This window comes from Pleuronectes platessa, chromosome 17, assembly GCF_947347685.1.
Source record: "Pleuronectes platessa chromosome 17, fPlePla1.1, whole genome shotgun sequence".
Classification (NCBI taxonomy): domain Eukaryota; kingdom Metazoa; phylum Chordata; class Actinopteri; order Pleuronectiformes; family Pleuronectidae; genus Pleuronectes; species Pleuronectes platessa.
In genome coordinates, this window is record NC_070642.1 from 20462350 (window position 1) to 20472835 (window position 10486).

General features: G+C 44.0%; 1 protein-coding gene across 1 annotated transcript in view; it reads left to right on the forward strand.

Annotated features, from left to right (window-relative positions):
- Positions 1 to 9586, forward strand: part of LOC128459908 (dihydropyrimidinase-related protein 5) — a 34832-nt gene extending 25246 nt beyond the window's left edge. The window contains exons 4-14 of the mRNA XM_053444861.1: positions 3694 to 3852; positions 4746 to 4925; positions 5053 to 5121; positions 5341 to 5385; positions 5473 to 5548; positions 5635 to 5791; positions 5893 to 6034; positions 6164 to 6306; positions 6388 to 6595; positions 7090 to 7264; positions 7352 to 9586. Coding sequence (XP_053300836.1) covers positions 3694 to 3852; positions 4746 to 4925; positions 5053 to 5121; positions 5341 to 5385; positions 5473 to 5548; positions 5635 to 5791; positions 5893 to 6034; positions 6164 to 6306; positions 6388 to 6595; positions 7090 to 7264; positions 7352 to 7437 — 1440 coding nt within the window. The 3' untranslated portion in view covers positions 7438 to 9586. The remainder of the gene's footprint in view (positions 1 to 3693; positions 3853 to 4745; positions 4926 to 5052; positions 5122 to 5340; positions 5386 to 5472; positions 5549 to 5634; positions 5792 to 5892; positions 6035 to 6163; positions 6307 to 6387; positions 6596 to 7089; positions 7265 to 7351) is intronic.
- The last annotated feature ends 900 nt before the right edge of the window (positions 9587 to 10486 follow it).

Genomic DNA, 10486 nt, shown 5'->3' on the forward strand with positions numbered 1-10486 from the left:
CTATGATCGAATGCATTTAGACTCCAGAGACAGCTGTAGTACACAGACATACTTTCTTCCTCTGTCTCGTCTGTATTTAAATATTCGTCGATGACCACACACGTGTTCCTTGCGTGATGCAAACCCAAACAGCTGTCACACACGTTTGCAGCTGAACGCAAAGACACACTCAGCTGTTCAGTCTTCATTCATACGGGGGTGGGGGTTGGGGGGGGGGGGGGTTATCAGCTCATTTCCAGTGGATGCTCTACATATTTTCCCAGTGATCAACCCGAGACCCGGAGCGGAGAGGAGGATTTAATAATTAGGAGATTTTAAAAATTCAAAAGGGAGGCAGCGTGTTAATTGTTCCCCCGCAGCATCAGGGCATGTTCTGGAAGATGTTGTGTGATGTTGTGTGATGTTGTTGTCTGGCACAGTTGTCTAGTTTTTCGAGGTAACGGGCTTTGCACTGGAAGTATGAAGGCGTGGCAGCTGCTGATCACAAGGAGAAAACGACTATGAAGCTATTATCTGTTCCTTAATTAAACTTCAGGGCTGTATTCATAGAGATGAATAGTGTGGTAGTATTGATGGAGATTAATATTGATATAGAGCAAAAACCTAGATAGATTTAGTTTTCGGAAACACCATCTTAAAACGAGAAGATCATCTGATTATCTGTAGATCTAAAGTATCTTTCATTTTTCACACCAGCACTACCAGTGTGTGTGTGTGTGTGTGTGTGTGTGTGTGTGTGTGTGTGTTGAGGATTTAGCTGGTGAATAAAGTGAAGTGCCGGGACTCCCAGTGAAACCAGTCTAATGGAATGTCAGATGAAGTGCGGTGAGAGGAATTTGGGGCAGATTGAATCCTCCGTGTGCCAGCTTTGCCCCGGCAACCCCCCCCCCTCCCCCCCATCTACCAACCACTATACCCACTAACCTCGCTGCCTTGGCAACTAACCCCCCCACTCTGTGGCCCTATGGTGGGACTGAGTTACCACGGCAACAGCTCATGTGCAATTGGGATGAACCCCAAAACTATTCCCCCCCCCCCCCCCCCCCATCGTTTTGTAACAGTCTGCTCCATCTCCTGCTCTCCCTCCCTCCTCCTTCCTTCCTTCCTTCCTTCCTTCCTCCTCTCTTTCTCGCTTCGCTTTATCCCCTCCGGTCTCATCCCCATGCCCCCCCCACCCCCCACTCCCAAGAAAGACTCACACTGATCTGCAGTAAGAGCTGAATTGTATTGCATGCATTTGTTCCTTTTCATATAAAAGTTCATGGTTAAACTGTAAAAAATATCAGACCTCAATTGCATTTTTCTTTGTAATAACAGTTTGATAAGTGGACCCACATCGTTTCATAGTGTTGTCGTTATCGCAGCAGTGTGTGTTTCCTCCTGCCAGACGCTGCAGACCTCTTCTGTCAAGTGAAGTATGAGTGCTGCTGATAGAGGCTGATCCCAGAGCTGCTGTGGTAATCTGTCTGACACTGATAGCCTCTGCCCGACTCCAGCATACAGGGATTCTCTCATCCTCTCAGATCAGTCATGTCTCAGTCTCCCCCCCCCCCCCCCTGTCTCCCCCTCTCTCATGTATACACAGCACCTGCAGAGCAACATTTTATATGGACGTTTTTTTTACTCCTTGTGAAATCATACATTTCACTGCATACTCACAAACTATATTTGCAGTAATGAAGTAATGATTATTTCCTATTATTGTGTATACATAAATGAACCATTATCTACATCTAATGACCATAATTAATGTCTGTCATATGTTTATATCCAGACACACACATTGTCACTGCCTCTCCTCTGTCTGTGTTACTTTCTTGTCAGGGGATTATCTTCACAGTAGGGGTCTGGGGTCTTTATTAGAGCGGGGCATCCATGTTAAAACATTGTCGGGGGGGGGGGGGGAGGGGGTTTATCTGTCACCATCTACTTTAGGTCTGCTGTCAATGATCTGGGATATTTTGGAGGAACCAGAGGAAGGACAGCTGTTAGATTAAAAGCAGGAACATGAGATGATATGATGGTTTAGGGTTTTACAACATGATGAATTCACTGTGGTTTGCAAATATGAAGAGAGATAGTATCAATAAACTAGAAATCCAAAGTGTTTAACATTACAGTACATCTAAATTAGATAATAAATACTTTAAATACTAAATAACATATGAACATTTGAACATTATTACACAAGTATTGACATGGATGAACGGCTATGTCTCTAAATTCTGTTTGTTTATTGGACAACTTATTTATCTAAGGTGTCTTTAAAAGCATCATCCTTACACAAACAATACAATTCTTTATGTTTGGATGGTTAATAAATTGGTGAAATCATATTTATATGATATTCTCTGGTAATTTGTGGTGATTTGATATTTTTGGGTGATTTGGGCGTGTTGATTAGAATCAGAAATAGATTCTGTGGGTTTGGATAAAGAGAGTAAAAATAAAATAAAGTGAAATGTCTACCTACTTCATGGTGGTGACTGTTATTCAAATACTTCCTGTCAGACCTGCTGGTTATTCTGGTTTCTACACTGAGTTTGCCGGTGGTTTCATTCCGCTCACCCAGACGTCTCAGTTCTGTCATTGAAAAGTCTAAAATTGGATGTTTATTCAGTGACTGTCCTTCCACTAAAAGAGAACAGGAAGAAAGAGATTTCAACCAGCAGACATCTTCCTTGTTTCTCTCCACACGGATGAGAACTCATCCCGCTCAGTATATGAGCCGATGATGACAGAGAGACAGTGATGAACACATTCCCTTCTCTCTCTCTTTCTCCTTTTACCACTGAAACAATCCCTCCTTCTGAACACGTGCACTGGCAGTAAATTTCATTCAAGGTTTTCAAGAGAACCAGTTTGAATCCCACAATCCTCTGCTGTGGTAACATGCAACCTAATAGGTTGTTGGACACTGCAGCTGTCACTCAAACACGCCCAACGTCTTCTGCCACCAGAGCTCTTCTCTGGTCATTTCCTGTCTCACACATGATTGTTGCCTGTTTTCCCATCAGTCCTCGGTGCAATATCCCTGTTGGTCTCTGGTGTGACCGTCTCAGGAGGAGGAGGTGCTGGAGGGTGGAGTTGGAGGAGGTGCTGGAGGGTGGAGGGCTGAGCAGTTTTCTGTTTTTCATCTCTCCGTCCGTTCTCCAGCCTGTCTCCTCCTCTCATAGTTCTCCTTCTCGAACGTTCCCTTATCTCCAGGTTCATCCTTTCTTCATCAGTCAACGCCTCCTCCTCCTCCTCCTCCTCATCACATAAGTGGATATCACAGTCATAGTTTAGTCAACTTTACTAACTACTGTTTTTTGAAAAATGTTCCATTTCCCAATATTTTTCCTTAAATACGTATTTAATGCTACAAGAACCGAGAGAAGTTTCCTTTGAGGGATTATTAAAATCAAACAACGTGTTTATATGATTATTATCATCTGTGAAGGGACATGTGATCCGTCCATCAGTTTATTTAAACAGTAACTACGTGACCGGACGATGATGATGATGAGGAAACAGTTCATAGCTCACAACAGTCTTTGTTCTTTACAGTAGAATCATTGTTGTCCTTTCTCATCAATCTCTCTTTTTTCTCCCACTGCCTCCCATTGTCTCTCTACCTCCATCCCTCCCTCCCTCCGTCCTCCCTTCCTTCCTCCCTAACTCACCCCTTCCCTCCCTCTCACCTCACCCCAGGCGGCTCTGATGGGTGGCACCACCATGGTGATGGGTCTGGTCCTGCCTGAGCAACACTGCTCCCTGCTGGACGCCTACGAGCACTGCAGGGCCCTGGCCGACGCCAAGGCGTGCTGTGACTACGCTCTGCATGTCGGCGTGACCTGGTGGGGCCCGAAGGTGAGATGCACAAGGGGGGGGGGGGGGGGTTTGAACCAATGATCAGCCTGGAAACACATCTCTTTTATAAACAGTTATCCTCCTTTACTCCTTCTCTCCTTCGTCTTTTATTTTTTACAAAGCAGCCAAACCTCTTTCAGTAATGTGTGAAAGGTGCAGTGACCTAGATTAAACCTCACAGGAAGTAGGTCAACACACATGCTCACTGGGCACGTTACACAGATTCTATGACTCAACGAGCCGACTGCCTCCGGCTCTGTGTCGGGGCGATATCATCTGCTGACTGAGAATGAACTGCTTCCTAGCGTGTACAGGCAAATGATTTATGATCACCTTCTTCTTTTTAAATCAATCATTAAAGAAGCAAGGGCACATGTTATATTATTCCATGGCTGATATCAATACATTTCATTTGTTTTATTTTATTCATTGATAAGAGAAGAGTCTGTTTACTTTTAGAATCACACGAAAAAATGATCTACTATTTTTCTGAATTTGAATTTTGGCACCAGTAATTCTCCTATTTTAATTATTTCTTTTAAACGTTTTTTTTACTGCAGCAAAGTTATTATTGTTTTATGTTTTACTTGGTAGAGTTCAAATATCTCCTTTTTGCATTTTGAGTTAATTTAACAGATTTTTTCGTGTGCTGCAAATTCCTCTGCAAGTCTGTGATAATCACCAAAGTCAGTGTGATCTCATCCTGGCTGCTATCCCAGCTCATTTCATGCCCCATATAACAAACACACACACACACACACACACACACACACACACACACACACACAGACATTCCCACGGCCTAGCACACATCCCTGTCTGCCTGTGAGGGGCTTCAACTGACCAACTTACAGCTGGGATTCAAACCCGCGACCCTCTGCCCTTGTGATCAGGTGCGCAGCGAGATGGAGACCCTGGTGAGGGAGCACGGGGTGAACTCCTTCCAGATGTTCATGGCCTACAAGGACATGATGATGCTGCGGGACTCCGAGCTCTACCAGACGCTCCAGACCTGTAAGGACATCGGGGCCGTGGCACGAGTCCACGCCGAGAACGGAGAGCTGGTGGCAGAGGTGCACAGCCCACACACACACACACACACACACACAGACACACACGTACAGCCTCCATCCTCCACACAAAGTGAAAGTAATGTGTAATTTAAATTGAAAGAATGCTGAAGTGTGTGTTTGTTGTCAGGGGGCCAAAGAGGCTCTGGATCTGGGCATCAGTGGACCAGAGGGAATCGAGATCAGTCGCCCAGAAGAGGTATATTCACAACATATCTATTAATTCTACTCAATTTAGATCTTGCCCGGCTCTCTTCCTGATTTTTAAAATATTTATAAACAATAAATTGAATGGATTTAAGGTTATTGTTTCCATATCCATAAAAATGTGAAAGGGAAGCCTGATTTTGACAAAACACATGTACACAGAGTGTTTGTTAAACGTCTCATTGTGTGATTGTGTGTCTTCTCACTACAGTTGGAGTCTGAGGCGACTCACAGAGCCGTCACCATAGCCAACAGGGTAAACACACACCTGACATTAGATCCTCACATCCCGCTCATGTGTCTGAATGCCGGTGATGAATAAATGGATCCCATGTGATTGCAGGCTCGCTGCCCCATCTACCTGGTGAACGTGTCCAGTATGGCTGCTGGAGACATGATCAGTGCTGCTAAGATCCAAGGTGAGTCTCCAGCTCGACCCGTGAAGCTGGTGACGGTGATAAAGAGAGGTGGTAAACATCCCTCTCTTATCTCTCTCTCTCTCCAGGTAAGGTCGTGCATGCAGAGACCACAGTGGCTCACGCGGTGCTGAATGGGATGCAGTACTACCACCAGGACTGGTCCCATGCCGCCGCCCACGTCATCGTCCCCCCCCTCCGCCTCGACCCCAACACACCCAACTACCTCATGGGCCTGTTGGGCAAGTACGTGCACGGCAGCTACACAAATACAGTGCAGCTCCACAACTGAAGGTGGTGTAAATAATTCATTCCCTTAACCCTAACCACGCGTCTCCTGTTCCCAGTGACACTCTGAGCGTCGTGGCGTCGGAGCACCGTCCATTCAGCACCAAGCAGAGAGCTCTGGGAAAAGAGGACTTCACCAAGATCCCTCATGGAGTGGCCGGGGTCCAGGACAGGATGAGTGTCATCTGGGAGAGAGGAGTGGTGAGTACACACCGACACACTCTGACACATCAATCTGCAAATAAAACGTTTATGATTCATCGTGTCGGTGACATTTCTGGGGATTTGAGTGGATGTATTTTCTTCTGATATTTTTTTAATGCATCACAGGTCACAGGAAAGATGGATGAGAATCGTTTTGTGGCCGTGACGAGCTCCAACGCCGCCAAGATCTACAACCTGTACCCGCGCAAGGGCCGCATCATCGCCGGGGCAGACGCCGACGTGGTGGTCTGGGATCCAGATGCAACAAAGTACGCAGTTAAAGTTTAAAACCTGAAGTCAACCTCCCTTCTTCTGGTTCTCTGGTGTTAATGGCTCTTGTGTCGGTGCAGGACCATCTCGGTGAGCACTCAGGTGCAGGGCGGAGACTTCAACCTGTACGAGGGGCTGCGCTGCCACGGCGTTCCTCTGGTCACCATCAGCCGCGGCCGCCTGGTGTGTGAGAACGGGGCGTTCATGTGCGCAGCAGGATCCGGGAAGTTCTACCCTCAGCGCACCTTCCCCGACTACCTCTATAAAAAGATGGTGCAGAGAGAAAAGGTTTGTTCCCTTCACATCAGTGTCTCTATCGTCACAAAAAGAGGTGGACGGTAAATATTTGATGTTACTGCGTTTGCTCAAGTGATGCAAGTGCTCCCAAAAAAGTCAAACTGGGGTAACAGGGCTTCTGCTGCTCTGTCAGTTGACGGTGAAACTGCAGCAGACACACCCAGCCCATCAAACTGTCCAGCTCCACTGATTCAACAGTTCTATAAAAGGTTTTAATGCTGCGTCCAAACGCTGACTCTGTTCATCTGCTGCTGTCGTCTGCACAAAGCTCCATCACTGCCTCTTTGGTTCTGCTCTGTTTTAGGTGCACTAGATAATTTATACAGCTAACTGGTGGGGAAACACTCGATATGCTCTCTGCGAGTTCTTTTATCAGTTTCTACATTTCGAAAATCGATGATTTGTGTGAGAATCGGACAAAAAACAATGTTTATCTACTGTATCTATATGTAATGTGTACTGAAGAGGTTGATTCTTTGATTTAGACTCAGGGCTACAAAGGAGTGGACAGGGATCCATACTCTGGCGACGTGGCCATGGTGGCGAACACCATGAAGAAGGAGCTCGGATTGGGACCAATCGATGGAGACTCATCCAAGCTGGTTCCCCGGGGGCACCAGGGCGTCCGAGACCTTCACGAGTCGTCCTTCAGCCTCTCTGGTAGGCGGCAACACAACTGACTTGTTGAATCCTGGTGTATTTGTGTTTGTTTGTAACTGAAACTAAACTTTTGTGTGTTTCTCTCAGGCTCCCAGGTGGACGACCACGTCCCCAAGAGGTCCTCTGCTCGGATTCTGGCCCCCCCCGGCGGGCGCTCCAGTGGGATCTGGTAATCCACCGGAGACGACCTCCAACCATCCGAGCCTCCTCCATGTTTTGTATATTTCTGAGCAACCAGGAAAACTGCACTGATTTTCGATTACTGACAAACTAACTGAAGATTTGCCAAAGTGACTCTTACAAATCTAATTAGTGTCTTAATTGGAGTGACTGATCGATTAATTACACGAGAGTGAAGGGCTACCTATGAATTTGAATGTTCTGCCAAATTCAAGCTGACCATGCTAACATCGATGAAGTCTGCTCATTATCACCCTGCTCGTATCCCACCGGGAAAAATAACTAAACAAACTGTGAAAGATCAAAACCAGTACAGTTTTTGATGGTTTGAACTGAAGTGATGTCCAACGCATTATTTAAAAAAAAAATAGTAATAACTGGATTCAGTGACATATCTATTATACCCCCGTCACACACACACACACAAGCGTACAGTTCACTGTAGACACCATAGCTTTAGACTCATGACGATGTGTGTGTGTGTGTGTGTGTGTGTGTGGATTCTGTTTGTGATTAAACCCGCCCGCCGTGCTCGGCTTCCTGCCGCACCGTGGGTTTCCTCTAACAGTGTTTTTGTTTCCAATGGACGAGCTGTGCCGTGTGGTGATGACATCCAACTGCTTTGTTCAGCCCTCTGATCTTACAGCTACACGTGCAGTAAGAGCTGATCCACCCTGATACCTCACTGCCTCTGACTGAACAACACATTCCCCACAGACATCCCAGCCTCACCTGTAACAAAGCAGGTTCTGTAGCCTCGGTGGAACAACACAACCTGTGGGAATCGAACTCCTTCAGCTCCGGTCCCTCGACAGCTGCCGTTATGGAAACCTCGGCTTGTCTCCTGGTATCTGCATCGACCTCGCAGAGTGCTCTCGACCCTGAGGAGACGTCAGAAGGATGTTGAGTGTGTGTGAATTAAAGATCAGAGTGAGAACATAAACAGAGGAATCACGGCTGCTGGTTTAACCTTTACATTTTGACTGCTGCAAACCACCAGGGTCATGTTTATCAAAATGTGAGTAAAACTAAGTGAGATCAAATATGCTCACATGGTTTTATGCAGTGAACTATTTTAAATCCTGGATATTCTACATTTGTGCATTAATCAGCTCATCTGCACAAAGAAATGTCCCAAAAATGATCTTAACGATGATGATCAGCAGGCTGAGCAGCTTTAAAGCATAGTCAGCCATCTTTTATATTTGTGTTACTGTCAACAAATCCCATGTTGTCGTCGGAACTGGATCCGACTGTTTGAGGGATCGACTCAAAATAAATTACAATGTGTGTGGAAATGGTTGCAAAGACAAATGTTGTGTGATGTGTATTTTTAATATATTTTACCTCCATGGCACGTAATGAGCAATATGAGGCTTTGACTGTACAGATGATTTGTTAATGGGACCAATTTATTCCTTGTTTTGAGTCTTTTCATTGGGATTTATTGACAGTAAGAAAAATCTAGAAAAATATACAGACATTTCCATCAAATTAGGAAAAACGGGGGACAAAGAAAAATAGTGATTCTTCAAATAGTGCTCTCTGTATAGCCTCTAATCTAAAGTTGCTCTATATATGTGCACATTACCAAGCACAAGAATAATCCTGAGATCCTGCATGTGGAGCCCGACAGTGAACTTCCTCTGTTTTTGTAAAGTGTGATTGTTGTAAGAGCAGCGTGTCTCCTCAGAGCAGAAAGATGGAGCTGCACCGGCTGAAGAAAAACCACGAGTCTCATTCCTGCCTCACAGTATTATATTTATACATGATCACCTATCCTTGCCTGTGTACTATCTATTTAGGGTGTTTGTTTTTGATCTTTTAGTTGAAAGAATAAATGTGCCAACGTGAATCACCCGTGCCACGCCGACACCCATGCATGAAGAGCACCGCGAGGAGGCGGAGGAGTCGAACGCCACAGGTTCACAACAACTGGTGCTGTTTTTTTTTACAATAACCTGCGACGGCTATACGTTATTTTATTGTTGGACGGTTTTGTTGTGTTGAAGGCACTGTGACTGGTCAGTGTGTGTTTGTAGACTGTTGTTGTGTTGGACAGTGAACCTGTTGAATCTGTACGTGGCTGCTTGTTTCTTACCACAAGAATAACAGCAAAGAATAAAGTGAAAACAAAACCTCCTCATGGCTCCTTGTTGTTGTTGTCAATCGGTCTAATGTATATGAAATAAGCAGAATTTAGCAAATAAGAAAACAATTATTTTATTAATTGATATCATTGATAAAGTAAAAAAGGTAGAACCTTCATAAAAAATACTTATTGTAAATAGAATAAAAGTGCAAACGTGAAACTATGGGGAAAAAAATTCTATGTGAGTATAAAGAATAGACTGTAATCTGGAAAAACAATAATTTAGATAATTAATAATTAGTACCACACCACAATTTGAATATGGGACAGACACAAGGAATTTGAAAAAAAAAAACACTCATGTTGCCACTGTGGCTTAGAGTTTATTGCAAATATCCTTTATTACACATCACATATAAATCGGAGGAGTTTATCGCATAGAATTGAAATGAACGTGATCTACATTTCTCTTCAGGCTTCGATATGGAAATACATTTAGCAGTAAAAGCAGGTTAATGTGCGTACTATACAGTAATTCATATATTAATATATATGTTAACATTAATTATTTGTTGACTGTTTGGGTTTTTAAATGTAACTCTGACTCTTTTTCTGAGTTACAATTTCAACTGACAGAAACTTATTAGAATAACCACACTCATTCAAGTAGCTATAAATATATATATATATATATATGTATATACATTTATATGTTATTTAAATCAATGTGATAACAAATATAAAATATACTTGTTATGTTTGACAGACTAACCAAAGCATAAGACTGTATAGGGGTTCCCCAAATAAAAGTTTTATGCGTATAACAGGTTGGCAATATATAGTAAAGATTCAGCTCCACCTTTTTATCTATTTATTCCTTATCTCCTTTATTGTATTATATCTTATTTATAGTGTCAAGTTTAGTGTTGGGATATGAACCCACAGGGTAA